Source organism: Anabrus simplex, chromosome 3, assembly GCF_040414725.1.
Source record: "Anabrus simplex isolate iqAnaSimp1 chromosome 3, ASM4041472v1, whole genome shotgun sequence".
Taxonomy (NCBI): Eukaryota; Metazoa; Arthropoda; class Insecta; order Orthoptera; family Tettigoniidae; genus Anabrus; species Anabrus simplex.
Window position 1 is genome coordinate 15,139,582 of NC_090267.1, and position 22,962 is coordinate 15,162,543.

General features: G+C 40.5%; 1 protein-coding gene across 3 annotated transcripts in view; it reads right to left on the reverse strand.

Moving 5' to 3' along the window:
- LOC136866948 (zinc finger protein 792) overlaps positions 1 to 22,962 on the reverse strand; it is a 134,003-nt gene that overhangs the window by 80,572 nt on the left and 30,469 nt on the right. For 2 of the 3 annotated variants that reach the window (XR_010859593.2, XM_067144040.2), the window contains exons 2-3: positions 21,055 to 21,296; positions 8,279 to 8,407 (exon numbers count right to left, since the gene is read on the reverse strand). Coding sequence is in view for 2 of the 3 variants with exons in the window: in XM_067144040.2 (XP_067000141.2) it covers positions 8,279 to 8,344 (66 nt within the window). In the remaining variant the exon portion in view is untranslated. Of the gene's footprint in view, positions 1 to 8,278; positions 8,408 to 19,713; positions 19,807 to 21,054; positions 21,297 to 22,962 lie in introns of all 3 variants that reach the window. The other variant, XM_068226960.1, reaches the window with a different exon arrangement.

Sequence of the window (22,962 nt, forward strand, 5' to 3'; positions counted from 1 at the left end):
TGATGATTTCCTTTTACATTGAGAAGATGTTCAAAATATTCCCTCCACCTCTCCAGTGATTCCCTGGGATCTGTTATGAGTTCACCTGAATTACTCAAAACACTGTTCATTTCCTTTTTCCCTCCCTTCCTAAGATTCTTTATTACTGTCCAGAAAGGTTTCCCTGCTGCTTGACCTAGCCTTTCCAGGTTATTACCAAAATCTTCCCATGACTTCTTTTTGGATTCAACAACTATTTGTTTCGCTCTGTTTCTTTCATCTACATACAACTCCCTGTCTGCCTCGGCCCTTGTTTGGAGCCATTTCTGATAAGCCTTCTTTTTACGTTTACAGGCTGCTCTCACTTCATCATTCCACCAAGATGTTCGCCTTTTCCCATCTTTACACACAGTTGTTCCTAGGCATTCCCTTGCTGTTTCTACTACAGCATCCCTGTATGCCACCCATTCACTTTCTATATCCTGAACCTGCTTACTGTCTACTGTTCAAAACTTCTCACTAATCATATCCATGTACTTCTGTCTAATTTCCTTGTCCTGGAGATTTTCTACCCTTATTCGTTTGCAGACAGATTTCACTTTCTCTACCCTAGGCCTAGAGATACTTAGTTCACTACAGATCAGATAATGGTCTGTATCATCGAAAAATCCCCGAAAAACTCGTATATTCCTAAAAGATTTTTCTGAATTCAAAGTCTGTTAAGATATAGTCTATTATGGATCTGGTACCCCTAGCCTCCCATGTGTAGCGGTGAATAGCCTTATGCTTGAAGAATGTATTCGTAACAGCTAAACTCATACTAGCACAGAAGTCCAGCAAACGCTTCCCATTCCCATTAGCTTCCATATCTTCCCCACATTTACAAATCACCCTTTCGTATCCTTCAGTTCTATTCCCAACTCTCGCATTGAAATCGCCCATTAGTACCATTCTATCCTTGCTGTTGACCCTGACCACGATGTCACTCAATGCTTCACAAAACTTGTCAACTTCATCCTCATCTGCACCCTCCCATGGTGAATACACGGACACAATTCTTGTCCTAATTCGTCCCACTGACAAATCTACCCACATCATTCGCTCACTTACGTGCCTAACAGAAACTATGTTGCGTGCAATGGTATTCCTGATAAAGAGCCCTACCCCAGACTCTGCCCTTCCCTTTCTAACACCCGTCAAGTACACTTTATAATCTCCTATCTATTCCTCCTTATCTCCCCTTACCCGAATATCACTTACTCCTAGCACATCCAGATGCATCCTCTTTGCTGACTCAGCAAGTTCTACCTTCTTTCTTCCATAAGCCCCATTAATATTGATAGCTCCCCATCGAATTCCATTTTGTTCGCCAAGTTGTTTCCAAGGAGTCCCTCGCCTGTCAAACGGGAGTGGGACTCCATTACTCCCATAGGTCCGAGGCTTGCTTAAAGTGTTCTGAGCTCGATAAATTCATGAAGCAGGATGCTGCCCTACTTGCACATAGTCCAAGAGGATCTCTCCTCTCCTCTAACGGGTTATGGACCACCGGTGAATTATGTAGTCCTAGCCGCCTGAGCACAAGGAGGGCCACGACTCAGAGAATGTCCGAGATGCCCACTCCCATTCCATAGCAACTGGTATCCCGACTCTCAGGACCACTTACTAGGCCACTCAGCCGTTGCCCATGGTTCATGAACTAGGACGTGACTACAGTAACCCACAAACATGAACCACTTATGTAACAAAGTGAAAATTTTTTTTGAACAACTATTCTAATGAATAGACATAGTTTTAAGTCAATCAACCATGTAATCATCTGCTCCCATACCAATAACACACTAACCCCACATTGTTTTTAATATCATCTATCTTAATTTGTATTTAGTTTTTAAGTGAATCAATGTATTGTAAATCTATGTATTTAAAATCTTAACCATTCACCTAAGCCACTATAACAGCTGAGGATGTTCCTGAATAAGGAACGAAACATGTACTGTGACATATAAATAAAAAAATTTGCCAAAAGGCAAAATAGAGTATCAAAACGGTGGAAGAATCTTAAAAGTGTAAAATTTAGTGATTATATTTTGATACGGAAAATGAAGCTGATTACTTGCAAGTGTTTGTCATATGCAGATCTTCTCCTAACCCTACCACTCCTACTCTATGTAGACTTCATTACAAAACCAACTGCAAAGGCCTGCATGTCTCATAATTTGTCCTATCACTTTAATAAAATAATATCAAGGTTACTGTATTAACACCTCTCCATTTGTTAAAAATTCGAAGGAACATGAATACACCTATTGCAGTGACCAGGTCATGTGATACAGAAGTTACAACATTGCAGTGGAAGCAATGGAGGTCAGCTACTTTGCACTGTGTCCAGTTCACAAACAAAAGGTGACATTTCCTTCATATGACACACAACTATCAAACTCCTCACACTAACGTGAAACAGGGTTTAGACTCCCTCAACCCTAATGTCCTTTGTACATCCTTACTTTTATTAGAGATAATTGTGAAAGGTATGTCATAACATGATATGTTGCAGTTATTTTTACTATAAAAGAGGAGTGTTTGCAATTCATATTCTAAGATGATGGGTTTTACTGTTGTAGACAAGTGTGTTGCTGTCTACAACAGCTGGATTGGATGAAGTACTGTGAATAAATTGGAGCTGATCAGATTTCCTCCTAGGCCATCCTCTTACCATACTGCGACAATAAGATATGACAAATGGAAATTCTAAGTTCCCATGGAGGGAATTAGATTCTTTTCCACCAATAGAGCATATAAAAAATCAGATCAAAAATTAGATGGATGGCTTTTCCGGCGTTTGCTCTATTAACCAGCGTTTCGTCTTAGGTCTGACACTAGACTCTTCAGAGTGGGATGTGTCAGACCCTACCCACTGACGCTGGGGTGTATGCAGGTGAACTTATCAGAAGCTTATTTATGAAGCACAGTCTGATAACTGCATACGGGAGATAAAACTCCACAATGGAATTAATGCCCGCCTAGCAATTCCAAATGGAAATTCTAAGTTCCCATGGAGGGAATTAGATTCTTTTCCACCAATAGAGCATATAAAAAATCAGATCAAAAATTAGATGGATGGCTTTTCCGGCGTTTGCTCTATTAACCAGCGTTTCGTCTTAGGTCTGACACTAGACTCTTCAGAGTGGGATGTGTCAGACCCTACCCACTGACGCTGGGGTGTATGCAGGTGAACTTATCAGAAGCTTATTTATGAAGCACAGTCTGATTACTGCATACGGGAGATAAAACTCCACAATGGAATTAATGCCCGCCTAGCAATTCCAAATGGAAATTCTAAGTTCCCATGGAGGGAATTAGATTCTTTTCCACCAATAGAGCATATAAAAAATCAGATCAAAAATTAGATGGATGGCTTTTCCGGCGTTTGCTCTATTAACCAGCGTTTCGTCTTAGGTCTGACACTAGACTCTTCAGAGTGGGATGTGTCAGACCCTACCCACTGATGCTGGGGTGTATGCAGGTGAACATCATCAGCATCATCCATGACGTCATTTCATTCCTCCCAAGGGGAGGCGGGCCATCAGCTGAACAAAGCAGCTCTTCGGCCATGAGAATAAAGGAAATGTAACAGAAAGACATAATGAAGAGAGTATGTATCGTACATACATGAAGGAGCGGGTTATAGCTGTGGCGTAGGGGGCCGTGAACCGCAAAGGGGGGGCCCACAGGGCGGACCCACACCACACACACCGGGGCGGACCCCAACGGGATGCATGTTTATTGAGGGAGGAGGTGGTATATCTCGGGCGCGCAATATCAGAAAAGAACAAAATACATGAGAAAGCAGAGTACATTAGACGAGAAAAGTGTTACATATAGGGAGCAGTGGGAGGGTACGGGGTCGGAGGAAAGGTAGGGAAAGGAGTATAGTGTTGGGACAACAAGTAATAGAGGGTGGTAGAAACATTAATGATAGAGGTGGAGAGAACACGTAAAAGATCCAAAATCGGGAGCGGCGAAAGAGGAAACGAGTGTGTAGGAACGGATGGATAGGCAGCCTACGGAAGGGGGGTGGGTGGTGGAGCAAGTGGGGGACGAGGCGGAGCCTCGGTAGAAGTGGGGTGGGCCAAGCAGGGCGGGGAGTGAGAGTGTTCAACACGATGGTGGCGACGACGAAGCCGAACACCGGAGGAGACCAGGTGATGGACATCCGCATCACAGGGAAGGTGGAGATGCACCATAAACGTTGGACCACGATCATTGTAGATACGATAGACTCGGCGGGCAGGAATGCCCGCCATGTGAAGATCTTGCAGTATGTCGTCTTCAGGAATGGCAGGATCAACACCTCTGACGACACAACTCGGCGAGAGAAGAGGACGTTGGGCCAGGGAAGCGGCGGCAGTCTGGTCTTCACGAGGCGTGTCAGTGGCAGCCGTGAGGGTAGAAGAAGATGTCTGGGGACAGGGAGCGGTGGTGATGAAGGTGGAGGAGGACGGTGACATGAGAGGGGAGGAGTGACTAGCTGTGGAAGTGAGTGTGAGGGAGGTCAAGGAGGTATTGATCGTAGTGGTAGGAGTAGTAACGGTAGAAGTGGTCGTACAGGAGGTAGGAAGGTACGTACATGGTTCGCCTTCAGCTTCCCACCACTGAAGACGTCCAACGATTGATCACCAACGGCGTCCATCTTCATCGGCGGACTTATCGTGTGGAGCCTTCTCGCTCCCCACCCCGTGACGCGCGATCACCTTCCCCTTCCCCCACAGCCCGTTCACGACCAACACCGCCACCCGACCTCCCGTCGCACGTTCTTTACCCTCCTGTTTCGCACCCACCTTCCAGCCCGCCGCCTCTTTCCTTTTTCGAACTTCTCCGTTTACTTGCCACCTCCATCACTAATATCACCACTACTCTCTATTATCTTCTCCTCCAATCTTACCCCTCTTGTTCTCCTTTCACTACTGTTCCATCGTACCCACACCCTGCCCCACCTCCCCTTCTGTAATACTCTCTTTTGTGGCTCTCTGTATTTTTGTATGACTCACTGTAACACTTTCACTTTTCTGTAATGCGTGCCTGAGATACTTTCCTCTGTCAATAAATTTCTCGCCCTTTTTCTCTCTGGTGTTCGCGGGGGTTTGCTCGATCGGGTGCTTTGTGGCTCCTCCCTGGGTCCCGGCTTGTTGTCACGGTCTCCCTGCGCCACTTCACTTATATTCTTCCCTTTTCGGTGTGTACGATACATGCCTTCTATATGTCACCTTTACTACTTATTGTTTTACCCTCTGGCCGAAGAGCTGCTTTGTTCAGCTGATGGCCTGCCTCCCCTTTGGGAGGAATGAAATGACGTCATGGATGATGATGATGTTCACCTGCATACACCCCAGCGTCAGTGGGTAGGGTCTGACACATCCCACTCTGAAGAGTCTAGTGTCAGACCTAAGACGAAACGCTGGTTAATAGAGCAAACGCCGGAAAAGCCATCCATCTAATTTTTGATCTGATTTTTTATATGCTCTATTGGTGGAAAAGAATCTAATTCCCTCCATGGGAACTTAGAATTTCCATTTGGAATTGCTAGGTGGGCCTTAATTCCATTGTGGAGTTTTATCTCCCGTATGCAGTTATCAGACTGTGCTTCATAAATAAGCTTCTGATAAGTTCACCTGCATACACCCCAGCGTCAGTGGGTAGGGTCTGACACATCCCACTCTGAAGAGTCTAGTGTCAGACCTAAGACGAAACGCTGGTTAATAGAGCAAACGCCGGAAAAGCCATCCATCTAATTTTTGATCTGATTTTTTATATGCTCTATTGGTGGAAAAGAATCTAATTCCCTCCATGGGAACTTAGAATTTCCATTTGGAATTGCTAGGCGGGCATTAATTCCATTGTGGAGTTTTATCTCCTGTATGCAGTTATCAGACTGTGCTTCATAAATAAGCTTCTGATAAGTTCACCTGCATACACCCCAGCGTCAGTGGGTAGGGTCTGACACATCCCACTCTGAAGAGTCTAGTGTCAGACCTAAGACGAAACGCTGGTTAATAGAGCAAACGCCAGAAAAGCCATCCATCTAATTTTTGATCTGATTTCTTATATGCTCTATTGGTGGAAAAGAATCTAATTCCCTCCATGGGAACTTAGAATTTCCATTTGGAATTGCTAGGCGGGCATTAATTCCATTGTGGAATTTTATCTCCCGTATGCAGTTATCAGACTGTGCTTCATAAATAAGCTTCTGATAAGTTCACCTGCATACACCCCAGCGTCAGTGGGTAGGGTCTGACACATCCCACTCTGAAGAGTCTAGTGTCAGACCTAAGACGAAACGCTGGTTAATAGAGCAAACGCCGGAAAAGCCATCCATCTAATTTTTGATCTGATTTTTTATATGCTCTATTGGTGGAAAAGAATCTAATTCCCTCCATGGGAACTTAGAATTTCCATTTGGAATTGCTAGGCGGGCATTAATTCCATTGTGGAGTTTTATCTCCCGTATGCAGTTATCAGACTGTGCTTCATAAATAAGCTTCTGATAAGTTCACCTGCATACACCCCAGCATCAGTGGGTAGGGTCTGACACATCCCACTCTGAAGAGTCTAGTGTCAGACCTAAGACGAAACGCTGGTTAATAGAGCAAATGCCGGAAAAGCCATCCATCTAATTTTTGATCTGATTTTTTATATGCTCTATTGGTGGAAAAGAATCTAATTCCCTCCATGGGAACTTAGAATTTCCATTTGGAATTGCTAGGCGGGCATTAATTCCATTGTGGAGTTTTATCTCCCGTATGCAGTAATCAGACTGTGCTTCATAAATAAGCTTCTGATAAGTTCACCTGCATACACCCCAGCGTCAGTGGGTAGGGTCTGACACATCCCACTCTGAAGAGTCTAGTGTCAGACCTAAGACGAAACGCTGGTTAATAGAGCAAACGCCGGAAAAGCCATCCATCTAATTTTTGATCTGATTTTTTAATAAGATATGACTTCAAAACCAACACAAGGTAATTGTCATCGTAAGAATACCAAAATCAGGTGCTACTCCAATTCCTCCAACCAGGCACTATATTGTACAACGTGTTAAGAGGCAGCAAAAAAATAACACAATTATTTCCATCCTTCACTACATAAGCTCGTAAGGTAATGATTCTTGGAGAAGACAATATTCAAAATTCAAAGTCAGTGTCACAATATTTAGCCAATCAAGTGAGAGGAAGAGAACAGACCTCTCTCTCTCTCTCTCTCACACACACACACATCAATATTACCCATAACCATTCCCTTCAAAGAGTTAAGGAGCAGGAAATCAGTTGGTGTGAAAGAAGCTAAGATTAGATAGATCGCAGGATTCTGCAATGGTTGACATGATGCATGAATTTTGTGATTTTTGTCACATACAGTGCTTCAAGCAAACATGATCTGACAAGATACTATCTTTCATTTTGTAAAAAAAAAAAAAAAAAAAAAAACAGTTACTTGAATATCACAAGCAGAAATTTACAACAAACAAAAACAAAATCCATGGCACCACAGCCTTGACAAACAACCACTGTTGAGCCTGAAAGCCTGCAGATTACAAGGTGATGTATGTTCAGCATGATATATCTTCCTGGCTAATATTCTTCACTTTGTAAACCATTTACAGACCTTCTCATCAGATAGCTCTTCCAATCTTTCTTGCAAAAACTGAGTGGATTTCATACCAGCTCACAAATTCAGGTAAGAGGACGGCTCTCCAGAACCAGCTGTGTAGTTTTGATGCTGAGAGTAATAAGTACCAAGCAATCAACTTTAACCTAAATTCTCCAATTAATGCAAATATTGCTGGGTCATTAGGGGCCCAGATGTTATTATGAACACCAGGAATATTTCGTCACATTACGGTTAGAGCACCATGCATTCGTTGATTGTCCGGATGTAAAACCACTGCGCACTGGTGGTCAAGCACACTGAGCTGAGAGCAATAAAGTGAGCTGAAATCACTTACATACCGTTACTATATCGACATTTGTAGATGTATCTTACCATCTTCAAATATTACTGGACCGAACTGGAATCAAACTCACCAGTATGAGAATAAAAGGGCAGTGCTTTTTCACCTGAGCTACAAATACTGACCATTTACTAACAAGAGGAGGAGCCATTGAACTGCAAATGATTCTCGGAAGATTACAACAGACTGTGTTGAATGAAGTAAAACATGGAGCAGAGAAAGACGATAAAACACTCACCTCTTTTGCTTTGAGAAGTGCTATACTGTATAATTACTGCTATCTGAAATGATACATACCAGTGAAGTACTTCCTGTTCCCTCCAGCCAGACTGGTTCGTCCTTGATCTCTACTTCTAAGTCCATTTCATGCAGCACATGAAGTAATTAGAAGGTACTGGGTTTCAAATAACTTCCACCGACCTTACACTGAAATATGAGACAAAAAATAGATTATTATTATTATTGTTATTCAGGTCATCAGCTTGTAGTTTCACATTACGGCTGATATGGTGATCAGATCCACTTTACACGGCTTTGATACAATGATCATAGGCTTAAGACTACCAGACTGTTGATACAAAGATCACGGTCACAAGACCTCCAATATTTCATGACTGTTGATACTGGAGCGCACACAGCCTCTCCATCTGCCATTTTCAACCACCAACATTGGGTGCAGGCAGTGCGAGTAAGCTGTGTCATCACTGGGCCTTGTGGGAGAGGGTCAACGCTGTTAGTCAAACACTGCTACAGTGGCTGTCATTGGTGGTTACACCGCCAGAGGCCTCAAGATGCAGAAACTACGAGTCCTGAGGACCGAGACTCTTCAATACCTGGAGGTTTCCACGAGCTTCGAGAGGCTGATTTATCTGGAATGGGTGCACCCCTTACATAAGGCAACGGACAACCTGCAGAGTTCAGTTCAGTGTGGAGACTCAGTGAGTTGGTGAGGAGTTTGGCTGGTGCAATAAGTTCAGTTAGTTTCAAGTAAGTTGCCAAATAATAGCCGAGTATGATAGCCTGAATTCCATGGGGCAGTCCAGGGAGTTTCCGTCTGTCAAAATGAGGATTTGTTCTGTTTTCCTGTCATTGGGTGTATGCCTCCTGGATCCAGAAGTTGTAGAAGGCCATTGCATGTTCTGGTGCAGTATGGTTAGGGACACTGGGTGCCGACACGGGGCTGTGGACGGATCTCCACCAGAGTGTGGACAGCGAATATTAACCTGAACTTCAAGACTGTTGTGTGCAGGCTGTGAACTGTTGGATGTGACAGCAGCAAGGAGAGTAACTCTGTGAGTGGGTGAGACTGTAGTGCTGGTGGACTTAAGACTAGTGTGAACTAACATGAATGAACGGTGTGAACAAAAGAGAGAGCACGAACTGTGCAATTTTGTAACATGCACCATGAGTGTAAGTTATAAGCACAGCATGCCTGTGTGAGTTAAACTAGTAATTAGATAATACTTTTTAGGAGTAGAATGCTACCAGTTTCAGTGCTTAATAATTTACCCTGCCAACACGTTACAATTTCATAATCACAGGAACAGGCACGATCAAACATACTCCGTTCAGGACCTATAACCTTTTGTAACCGCTGATATTGTAATAATAGCTAGAGTTTCAGATGGATTTTGATATTGGGATCATAGCCATAGAACTTCAAGTTTTAAATGACGTGATTTTAGGCATAAGGCCAACAGACTGATCACATGAAGATCACAGCCATACAACCTACAGTCTGTCATGACTGTCAACAATAACAATAGGCCTACAGTTTTACAAGAATTTTGATATTGTGATCATAATAATGGAACAAACAATTTTACATGATTTTTGATAATGTAAATATTACAAAAAGGCATACAGTTATATGTAATTAATATTATTTTGAACACAACCACAACCCAGACTTTCACATAACTGTTAATATTATGATTATAACAATACAACCTACAATGTTATGTAATCATACCAATAGTTCACATGGCTGTCAGTGTCTCAACCATAACCACAGGAACTCCAATTTTACCTGGAATCTGAGCTACACAGACATGATTTTTCATTCCAAAAACCCACATGATCGAATTGCAACCAACTTCATGAAAACCCAGTGGATGGGTCCCTCAGCATCTGGTTCTGTATATTGTTTTGATCCAGCACTCAATCACATCTTATCCTACATATACTCTAATCTACTTGTTATATTTTGCCTGCCATTTACCTATGATTCATATCCCCTGTAATTCCCATCAAAACAAACCGAACAAGTTCCATATTTCTCAAGATGTGTTTTATGAATCTATTTCTTCTTACTGTCAAATTTTCCCTAACCCTTCTCCATTCATCAACTTCATTCACTGTCTCTCTACGTTTGACCTGATTGATTCATCACACCTTCTACAAATTTTAATAACACCATATTTCAAAAACTTCAATTCTTTTTTCTTATCTGTGCAGTTCTTATCAACATTTCAAATCCACACTCTACATGCAATGTAAAAAACCCTATAAGTTGTTTTAGTCTCTCAAACTCAAAATAAAATTTGTAACATTAGTAAAATTTGTAACTTCTACCTGTTCATTTCGTCTTTGTACATGTAGACTGCCACCAATTTCTGTATGAGTGTTAAGAGGGCTATGAGGCCAATAGATAACATTGCTGCCTTATGGACCTTGTGGACTTTATAACTACATAATGCTGCATCAGTCAGAAGAATAGCTTTTAACACATTGTTGTCCAGGCGTGTGCTACTCCATTCTTTCCTGTGGACCGGCAACAGAAGCACACCTAGCATGAGAAGTAGGAAGAAATATAAATACCTGTAAATGGTTCTTGGACTCTGTTTTCATCCGTATTTGTCCATCTATCAACCTCACTGTCACTACTATCACTGGCATCTTCACTCACTTTATTGTCGCCATCAACAGACTCGTCTGAACTGAATGTCGCACTTTCACTCCCATGCGTATGAGGATGAAATCACACAAGAATGAAGCAATGTGAGAAAACGTTAACTTACATAGCCGGTTGCCCATGCACCTATATGAAACTACGTTAATTAACGTAGGCCGTCATTAATGTGTTAACTTGTGTTTTATAAATATGTATCTTGTATTTGACAGCTTGATAAACTGAAAGGTTATTTTAGCTATGACAACAATGGCCAGTATAGCTTCTATCTTATGAAGAAGCACTTAATATCTCTAAACAATTCTAATATGAACACTTATGTCTGAAGTGAGATAATTTCTTTACATAGAAAAATCCCACTTGGTTGTTTAGCTGGGAGTCCCTCTTAGGGAGTTTTGAGCCAGACCATTGATCTAACTGTGAATGAGATTACATTCTTCTGCAATTAGCAATGAAAAACATCTGTGTTCAGGTTCGGGAGTAATGCCCCATTGAATCAATGTCAGAATATAGTAGTGTTTGTTCAGTCGGCTACTTCACAAAAAGTGGATCATTTCACTTTTATTTATTTATCATGGCTTTTAGTACCAGGAGTGTCTGAGGACATGTTCAGCTCGCCTTTTCTATTTGACACCCATTGATGACCAGCACGTCTGGATGTGGGATGAGGATGATGAAACCTAGTGTTAGCATATCAAAGTTACCTGCTGGTCTGCTAAAAGCTTTATGTCCCCATACAACAGACTAATAGCCATCAACAGCATCACTCACTCTATATGAACATTGCCAAGAGGTTTGGAATTTAATCCAGACTTTTGGCACGCAGTCTAGTGACAGAAATTGTATGTCTCCACCTCTCCTTACCTGCTAGTCAACATTCTGATGGTGAAAATTTTTGATCAACAGAACTCAAACTGGCTAACCACGGTGTCAGACCACATAGACTTGATGCCATAATGATCATGGCCACCAGGTGTGTTTCTCTTTCCATGATATAAAAATGAAGATACCTTTTAAGGAAGGCGATTTGGTCCTCAATAGTGTCAATGAACACTTTCTCTCTCTCTCTCTCTCTCTCTCCTCCAAGTGATACATGGTTGGACTGATATGATTCAACTTCTTAAATTGTACGTTTTTAAAAACATGGGGACAATACTGATTGGTTATCACATTTTCATGCTCTGACAACCAATTGTTCATTTATTAATACCTATTAGGTTTTATATCCTGCTAACTATCTTTTATGGCTTCCAGAGCCATAATTTAGTCTTTAAGTACTTAATTTTTGCATCAATAATCCTCAGGAAATATCTCACAGAAGAGCTGTAGCCAACTTTTATTTGATGTCACACATAAATAAAACTTCTGTTGCAAATTCTGGGATTCAATAGAATAAAGCTGCTGAGGGTACAGACAAATCTCCAAAAGAACAGCAAATACTCTCAATTCCAAGATAACTTAAACAGTATAAATCTCAAGATTACACACATTATTACTAATATATTTTAAGGCTTTTTTTTTTCTATGTGCACTGCCCAGTCTCCCAGATGTTGGCGATCAATGCGGGGAGTGCTTTTCTGTCTTCAGCAACACAGTACAGTTCTTTAGTGCTTTTTATGCCTATCCAGTCTTTAATATTCTTAAGGCACGTTGTTCTCCATCTGCCTACTCCTTGGCGCCCTTCAATTTTGCCTTTCAAAATTAGATGTAAAACTGCGTACGTTTCACCACGCAAAACATGCCCTAGGTATGCAATTTTTCTGCATTTGATGGTGGGTAACAGTCCTTTTTTGCATTTTGCTCTCTATAATACTTGTTCATTGGTGGCATGCTTCTTCGTTGAGTGCTACATCAACTGCTTTGGCATGGCAAGATTTGTACCACACTGGGCATGCATGTTCAGCTGCGGAATAGCAGAGCGAAAGGGCAGATGTCCTCACTGTGTCTGGTTGTGCTCCCCAAGATGTTCCAGTTAGCTTCCGCACAATATTGTTTCTAGCAGCCACTTTCTGCTTGATGTTCAAACAATGTTTTCTGTAGGTTAAGGCACGATCCAGAGTGACTCCGAGGTACTTCGGGGTAGAATTGTGTTGTAATGCTATGCCTTGCCAAGTGACCTTCACAGATCGGGAAGCTTCCTGGTTGTTTAGATGGAAAACACAGGTTTGCATCTTAGTTGGGTTTGGTGTTAATTGATTCTTCTTGTAATAGCCAGCAAGAGTGTCTAGAGCTTTGGACAATGTTTGTTCAATCGCCTCGAAGTTATCCCCCCTGAGAAGTGATGACACAATCATCAGCATAGATGAAACTATTCGTCCCGGCAGGAAGAGGCTGATCATTTGTGTAAATATTGAAAAGCATTGGTGCCAACACGCTTCCCTGAGGTAGTCCGTTCTTCTGTATCCTCCACCTGCTTCTTTTTCCTAGAACCCAATGAAGAAACTTCGATTTTGAAGTAGGTTTCTAATGGCACAAGTCAGCTGAAAGTCCTTTGTCATGCTATATACCTTTCCTAGGAGAATTCGGTGATTAACAGTATCATATGCTGCTGAGAGATCTATAAATGCAGCTCCTGTGATTTTCTGGCCTTCAAAACCATCTTCTATGTGTTGACTTAATTTCAACACCTGCGATATGCAGCTTTTCCCTCTCCTGAAACCAGCTTGCTGTGGAATAAGAAGTGGCTCGATTTTATCAGTCAACCTATTGAGGATTTCTCCCAAGAATCTTAAAAAGATGGCACAATAAGGAGATTGGTCTGTAGCTCCTAGGGTCATTTATATCTTTGCCTGGTTTTAGAATGGCTATGACCCTAGCCTTTCTCCATATTTTAGGTATCATTGAAGACTGAACACAGTTGTTCATGAGTTCTACCAGCCAGCACTTCGCAGCAGGACCAAAGTTCTTAATTTGTTCCATTCGAAGGTCATCCGTCCTGCCGACTTCCCAATCTTACACTTACTGCCGCATTATTACTGGATGTTTGAGACCTACACCTTTGGAAAAAGTGTATTGCCTTTCAGGGATAGCACCTCCCGATATTCACCGTAAAGTGGCAGCCAAGAAGGAAAAGAGAAAGGTGTTGACATCGGAAGCCCACCCTTTGTTTGGATATGAGCCACCACGCCAGCGGCTTAAGTCTATGAAAAGCTTCTTGAGAGTAAGCGAAACACTTGCAGGAACAGCGCAGCAAGCAAGAATTCAAGAATGGCGCGTCAGAAGTCAACATACGAGGATCAGTCAATGGATGACCCCAAAAGAGGAACTCCCTCCTGGCCATGTCACAGATTGGGTGAACTGGAGAGCACTGAATAGACTGCACTCTGGTGTTACGCAGTGCAGGGTAAAGCAGAAAAAATGAGGTTTCGAAGTGGACAGTATCTTGCATGTACGAGTATGTGGAGAAGAGCAGACCACAGCCCATTTGCTGCAATGTAGTTCATGCCCATTCAGCTGCACAACAGAAGACCTGGTGAAAGCGAAGCCAAATGCACTTGATGTTGCAAGGTTTTGGGCTCACATAGTTTAATGTGGCTCTTCGTCATTGAAGTATTTATATTATGTTTTATGTTTTTTCCTTATATTTAATTTTAAACTTATGTATGCTTCTGACATGATTTAAATAAATAAATTGGTGGAGACTCTAAGCATTCTTTTATGAAGCGAAAGTTCTAAGGCTTCCAGTCTTTTGAGAGTGGGCTCTTTTAATGTCCAAATTTTAAAGCCTACAAAGTCAAAAACAAATTACCATTCAAAGTGTCACTTTCAAAAAGCACACACAGATGAATACTGTTGTTGTTGGGTCATCAGTCCACAGATTGAGGTATTGCTGCCCTCCATCACACCCTATGCTATGTCAATCATTCATTTTTATAAAACTGTACATTCCTCTAATCTGTTTGTGATATTCATATCTCGGACTACCCATATCATTCTTACCATCTACACTTCCCTCAAAAAGTAACTGAACGAGTCCTGGGTGTCTTAAGATGTGTCTTCTCATTCTATAACTTTTTCTGCTCAAATGTTCACAGATCATTCTCCACACACCAATTTGATTCTATATCCTCCTTTCATTTGTGATTCAGTTTATCCATCTCACCTTCAGCATTCTTCTGCAACAACACATTCCAAAAGCTTCTATTCTCTTTCTGAACTAGTTACTGTCGATGTTTGAAATGAGCAAATGTTCCGCTAACTACTTTTACCAGTTTCAGAAATGCCAAGGTGCTGGAATTTTATTCTGCAGGAGTTCTTTAATATCCTAATAAGTCTACAGACATAAAGCTGACATGTTTGACTAACAGTATTCACCTACTCCTTTGAGACTTCATTTCCTAACATTTCCTGTATCACCTAACTTCATTTGTCTGAATTCCATTACTTCTGTTTGGGATTTATTTAGTTTCATGCCATTCTCCTTCCCCTTATCATTCAACAGTTTCTCTATATCTTCTGTAGACCCTGAAAAAATTTAATTTCCTTGAAAAATCATGGAATTTTGTTTTCCTCCCCGTGGACTGTGACTCCCTTCCCAAATTCCTCTTTGATGCTCTTTACAACCTGTTTTGTATAAACAATGAAAAGGAGAGGGGAGAAATTGCATCCTTGCCCCACTCCTGTCTGGCTAATTTCTTATAGTCCTCAATTTCTATGACTGAAGACTGATTTTTGTTCAGATTGTAGATAATTCTTCTTTCTTGGTATTTGATCCCGATCGCCGTCAGAATCTCAAATAGCTTGGTCGAATTAACATTATCAAATGCTGTTTTTAGATGTACAAGTGCCACATACATGAGCTTGTGTTTCTTAATTTGATCCTTGAAGATCAGACATTAAGTCAGGCTGGGCTGAGTACCTCAGACTGTAGATCGCTGGACTTCAGAGCCCAACATGATTGATTCAATCCTGGCTCAGTCCTGTCGTATTTGAAGGTGCTCAAATACATCAGCTTCATGTTAGTAATTTACTGGCACATAAAAGAACTCCTGTGGAACAAAATTCTGCATCTCGGTGTCTCTGAAAACCGAGAAAGTAGTAAATGAGGTATAAAAATAATAACATTCTTCTTCTTCTTCTTCTTCTTCTTCTTCTTGTTGTTTCGTATAGGCCAGCTAAGGACCACGACATTCAACTATTGCATTTTGGAATGGGCTTTGATGTTTGCCCAGTAGTTGCGCATCCTCAGGCTGTGTTGCTCCTTCCTCTCCTTTGTCCAAAGGGCGCCAGTCTTCTTTGTTGGTAATCTGTCCTGGAACTTCTTATGTTTAAGCATCTTCCTGAGTGCTGTACGATCCTTTAAGATTCCTTCTGTTATTCCCAGTTCCTGTAGATCTTTATTCACTTCCATCAACCATGGTGACTTGGTCTTCCTATTTTTCCAGTAGCTGAGAATCCGGTTGGTCAACCTGGTAGGATGCATCCTGTAGACGTGCCCATAGAATGCTAGGCGTCTCTTCCTTGCTACATTCGTTATTCTTTCACAGTACTTGTAGAGCTCTTGGTTAGGCCATCTTTTATAACTGTCCCCCTCCTTGACTGGCCCCAGTATCTTCCTCATTATCTTTCTTTTCCGGATTACAAGTTTTTCCATGAGTCCCTTCCTGTTGAATGTTAAACACTCTGAAGCATCTAAGGCTTCAGGGCGGATGACTGTCTGGTAGTGCTTCATCTTAGTATTACGAGAGAGACACTTTTTATTATAGGTATTCTTGGTCAGTTGGTAGGCCATTTCAAGCCTGTTAACTCGAGTTGACAAAGCTGTTCCTTCAGAAAGATTGGATTCCAACCATTCTCCCAAGTACTTAAACCTGTTGGTTTTCCTGATCTCTCCCTGTTCCAGATGCAACGTACAAGGAGATTCACCGATGTTCGTGATGAATTGTGTTTTTTCGAGAGACACATGTAGCCCAACCTTTGCTGCTTGTTGTCTGAGAACATTTAGTTGTTTCACTGAAGTTTCTATTGAATTAGATATCAGGGCCAGGTCATCGGCATACGCCAGACAGTCAACACTGAGCTCATTGCGCTTATGTCCCAAATAAATGCCACTTGGAATCTCCATTCTAGCTAACTCCTTTTGCCACTCTCTTATTACTTTCTCCAAGGCACAATTAAAGAGGAGAGGGGACAGACCATCTCCCTGTCTCACTCCTGATTTAATTTCAAAACTTTCTGATATGACTCCTCTGAACTTTACTTGTGACCTGGTGTTGCTTAAAATCTGTTTGATTAGGTTATGGGTCTTCTCATCAAGTCCTAGTTTCTGCAAAATCTTCATAAGAGTAGGTCTGTCTACTGAGTCATACGCCTTTGTAAAGTCGACAAAAATGACAACGTATTTCTTACCGGCCATTTTTGCTTGATGTAATACTGATTGCAGATTGAGTATCTGTTCTGTACAAGAGCGTCCTTTTCTAAATCCTGCCTGGTACTCTCCTAATTGTGGGTCTAGTTGAGGTTCGGCTCTATTTAATAAGGCTTTAGAGAAAATTTTGTATGTGACAGGTACCAATGAGATTCCTCGATAATTATTGATGTCAGTCAAGTCTCCTTTCTTGTGCAAGGGATGAATCAATGCAGTGGTCCAGTCACTAGGTAATGTTTCGGTCTCCCAGATGTTTTGTAGAATTTCTGTCAGCTTGCTTACAGTCTTGTCTCCAGCCTGCTTCCATAGTTCGGCTACTATCGAATCTTCTCCGGATGCTTTGTTGTTTTTCAGAGACTGAATGATTTGTATTACTTCTTCTTTGGATGGTGGTTGCGAGTTTGGTTGCTTGATGTTGTCTTGGTAAACAAAGAAAGGTATCAGGTGATTCACAATTAAGGAGATCCTCGAAGTACTTGGCGAGAAGGTGGCAATTGTGAGTGTCATTATAGGCTATCTTCCCATCTGGTCCACGGAAATGGAGACTGGGTGGACTGTAGTGACTAACGTTCCATTTAAAGCCTCTGTAAAAGTTTCTGGTATTGTTCTTCTTGAAGTCATAATCCAACTGTGTCAATTGGTCTTTTGTGAATTGCTGTTTCACTTGTCTGATGATATTGGCAGTTATCTTCCGTTGCTCTATGAACTTCTCTCTGTTGTCTTGTGTCTTCTGTGAGTTCCACTTTAACCAGGCCATCTGCCTCTGCATTACCGCTTCTTCACATCTAGCTGTCCACCAGGCATGCTTCTTCTGTTTTAGTAATGGCGCACCCTCTGTTGCTACTTTTACTAGATTTTTCCTCAATTCATCCCAATCTCTGCATTCTATTCTTTCCAATTTCTCTGTAAACTGTTTGCAAGTTGCAAGTTTTTCTAAATCAAACTTAGTAAGTTTAACTGACTTGGTTCTTTTAGTGTTCCTAGGTAGAAATTTCAGCTTTATTTTGGAGAGGTAGTGGTCGGAGTCCAAATTCGCTCCTCTTAACACTCTTACATTCTGGATCTCTCTATGGGCTTTCCTTGCAATGGCAACATGATCTATCTGAAATTCCCCTAAAAGGTTGTTGGGTGACGTCCAGGTCTTCTGTTTCCTTGGTAGTCTCTTAAAGGCCGTTGACTTCATTACCAGGTTGAAGGCTTTGCAGAGACCCACTAGACGCTCCCCATTTCTATTTGTTATTATTATTATTATTATTATATTATGTAAAATTAGGATTGCTTCACGTATTCCTACATTTCTTCTGAAGCTGAACTGATTTTCTCCCAACTCAATTCAAACTTGCCTTTCCATTCTTGTGTAAATAATACAGTCAGACTATTCGGAGATGAATAACATATCAATATCGTAATCATAAGTACATTAAACTTTTTACCTTGTTTAATCTTGTTTCTGATCTTATTTTTAAATATTATTTAATCTTTAACCTTCATGCTCAGAGAAAATCTGTGGTAAGACTGTTGTAGAGTACTAGAAATGAATATCCAAATAAAGTATAAATTTCTTTATCTGCGAGAAAGTTAAAAAATTTCCACCCAGCTGAACACAGTTACTGCTATAAACAAGAAGACAAATTCACTGAAATTAAAATTATTTAATTTTCAATCACTTCTTTCTTTCATCTCTTTAATGTTCACCTTCATATAATAAATTGCCCTAATGACTGGAGAGTCTGAGAGACTTAACATAGATTTTTGCGGCTGAGCTCTGGTCTTGGCAATTGTTTGTACTGTTTGTAGAAAACAGGTTTCATTACTTATGCTACTGATTAGTGACAAAATATGTTTTGTTTAATTCTTATGTTTCAAGCACATTTTCTTATGCATGTGTACAAATAACAGCAGCTTCAATTTCTTATTCCCTGAAAGACATTTGTGAAAGGTCCAGTGTTCATCATTCCATACATTTATTGGGTCATAGCCATTGTCATGTTTCTGTCTGCATATATCAGTTATTTACTCACATGCAGCACGATAATGACAGTGTGCTATGGAATGTTATTAATCTGTCTACTTGTGAGCGGAATTTTCATACATTTTTATTTTTGAGGAAAATGACCACTAGATATTTAACAAAACTGGAGCATGAAAGCAGGTAATCTTTCACAGATTAGGAACCTGCCAACTATGCATATCTGCAGAATAGTTCTCTGTATATCTACATTTAGATATTCAATGCATTGAAATTCACATATAAATTGCTACAATGCAAAAGGAGCAGACCTGTCAGCACTCATATACCAAAAGCTCAGAATTTTTAAGTAAAACCTAATTACAGGCTGTGTCACGTAACTTTAGTTCCTAATATAGTACACAAGCTATTTCTCCACCATTACCACTTACAATAGTGAACTATAATTATTTTTTAACAGTTCAGTACCATTTTGCAATACAAACCACACTGTGTAGTGTCCCTGCTTGTCAATACAATTCCTTGGAGTTATCTTTTATATTCCATGATGGTATTATGTGGTACTTCCTTTTTTTGACCTGTGAGAATATAATGTACTGTCAACAAATATGCTGCTGTATTGTGAAAGCCATTATTGGTACATTTGGGAATGTAATTAATTAATATCTTCTATAATATTTGGATAATACTAGGTAAGGAGAAGAGTGGCAATTTCAAATAATATATTTAATAATGTACTCAGTATAAAGTGACAAATGGAACAGTTTTATAACAATGGTCTTATATCATTCAATTTCCATGTAGATTTTAATCATGATGTCTCAAAAGCATGAAAAAGCTGCAAACATTCCTCCAAAAAGACAATGAAATTCATCTGTTCTACAAAGCTCAATTCAGAATACTACTGTAAACATGAACAAGAAACTGAAAATGAAGAAACAGGTAGAACATGTGAATGACAGTGATGCAGTAATCATACTGAGTAACAATTTATTTAAATCTTATTTCTGTGATAAGATTCAGGCATCAAGGGAATCGTGTAAAATGAAAATGTTATTTCTGTTTGCAGACCTATGCCTTTCTGTATGTGTACATTATTACAGCATGGCTCTCTCCCCAGGTTGTGGCTATCCCTGACTGGGTGAGAAGATTGTTTATCAATTCACTCTGACATGAAATTCAATCTAGGAACCATCCATTCATCAAATCATAATGCATGAAACTCTCTCCGTACTAGATGGTTATCCGTGACTGAAAGAGAGGACTTGGAATCCAGTCCATGCATTCAGTCATCCACTTTCAATTCAGTCATAAGGCATGTTGTAATGGTGGGATACTCCATAAGATTAGTGACACTAAAGTAAGAATTAAAAAGCTAAGAAAGGGGAAGAAACATGTTGTTCTACACTATATAGAACTGTTAACATCCAGAACAAGATAAATAATGTCTAGGGTAGTGTTAATCAAATAATTAAGTGAGCAAAATCTAATGGATGTATCAAACGTAATGAACTGCAATAAATGAAAGATCCGGAAGAAGAGGATGGGAGTATTCCATTCTATTTTATGCTATTCTTATTAAAGCATGGATTCACTATAGTCAAGATAGTGATATTAATGTAGTCTTGGTCATTAGTGCTCCTGTATATTTCCTGGATTTGCTTAATGTGGTAAACTTGAAGGTATACCCAGCCAGTAAGCTTAAAACACCAGTATGATTAAAAATCTCCCCCCCCTTACTCCTTAAAAGCAGGCCTGTGCTGTAGGGGTAGCATGCCTGCCTCTTACCCAGAGGTTTAATTCCTGGTGAGGTCAGGGATTTTTACCTGTATCTGAGGGCTGGTTCGAGGTTCACTCAGCATACATGATTACAAATGAGGAGCTATCTGATGGTGAGGTAGTGGCCCCAGTCTTGAAAGCCAACATTAATGGCTAAAAGGATTTGTCATGCCAACCACACAACACCTCGTAATCTTCAGACCTTCCTGCTGAGTAATGGTAGCTTGGTAGACCATGGCCCTTCGGGGCCGTCGCACCATAGAGTTTGGTTTGGTTTGGTTACTCCTTACTGAAGAAAGAAAGAAAGAAAGAAAGAAAGAAAGAAAGAAAGAAAGAACAATAAAACATTGAAGCAAAAGAAAGAAAGAAATCGATAACTTGAGTTGTCACACTTTCAAAAATCACAATAAATCATAATATTAAGACACGTCCTTCATTAAGAATATGGTTATAGTAATGGGTGCATCAAAATAAAGGCAGGAAATATATAAAAGTCAATTGAGAGAGCAAAAGAGCATGTCAATTGTTTAAAGGGACGTACGTCATGATTTTATCAATTTTCGATTTTTCACACCTTAATGTACTGTACATACAGGCAGATCTAATAGTTTTGAACAGGCATAAGTCAGGCTTCCGGTTTAGTGAGAACTGCATCTCAAAGACTGGGATTTATTTGAATGGGTATATCTCACTGACTTCTGCCTATATTAGAAAAAGTAGTTGGCAACAGTGTAAACAACTGATACACTAAGTTACTCAATGGCTGATATTTTGGCGCTCATCCTTACACAGGAAAAACGTGTGCTAATTTTATTTCAGTTTGTGTAAAGTAAGAAGTTTAGGCACGCTTCTAATTGTGAGTAATGTTAATAGTCTAAGCAATGTTTCTGAAGAGAATATTATGTAAGAGAAAAGGGGATAAAAACCCACCAACCTATGAAGTGAATAAATTGAAAACATCTAGACTACAAGGAAAATAATATATCAACCATAAAGGAGGAAATGCCTTTCCACAGCCACGAACATCTCGAGGCACCTCTCGATCTCAACAATCGAGTTGTATTTTCGTGATCTTTCCCAAAAGATCACCACTAGTTGTATTTTCAACTTGTAACCCTAGCATGATGGAACACATGCTAACAATGCAAATACCCCGGGCCCCGGACGCTGGTCCGGTTTCTCCTGATCGTTGGATTCTGGGGGATCGGGAACATCATGCTTCAGAGAAGGATCGCAGCTTCTCAAAATCTCTTCGCCCCCAAAAGAGGAACTTCCTTGGTACTATAAACATTAACACCCTGCTGAAAACGGGAAAGCTTAAAGAACTGACTGATGCCGTGGACAAATTTGATATTCAAATCCTAGCGATCCAAGAAACCAGATTTCAAGATGAGAACCACTTTGACTGAAAACTTCAGGATATTTAAGGGTAAACCGGCCATAAATATCAAAGGGAATTTATCAATACTTGCGACGGACTTTGCAGTAAGGAAGACCATCTTAGATTCAGTCATCGACTTTACATCACCACGTGAAAGAATCTCAGAGCTTACAGTGAAATCAAGCAACAAAGCACATGCCTTGATAAATGCCCATGCCCCCACTAACATAGACAATAAGAAAAATCCTCAGAAAGTAGAAGACTTTTGGGAACTGCTTGAAGACTAGCAAGATCCCTAAACATCACTTCAATGCACAGGTTGGCAGAGAGAAGAAATACAGATCAATCGTAGGACTTCATCCTGCACATCATTCATGCTGAGACTCATGTCCACGCACTTTATGAGACCTTTACATAAAAAGAAAACTTGAAGATCACCTAACCCATTGCTAGGGGAATTCCAGATTGATCATGTTGCTATTTCCGTAAAGAATATGCTTGAGATTCAGAATGTTAAAGTACGGAAGGGAGTTGTGGACGCAAATCAAGGTTAGGTTCCAACCAAACAGATCCA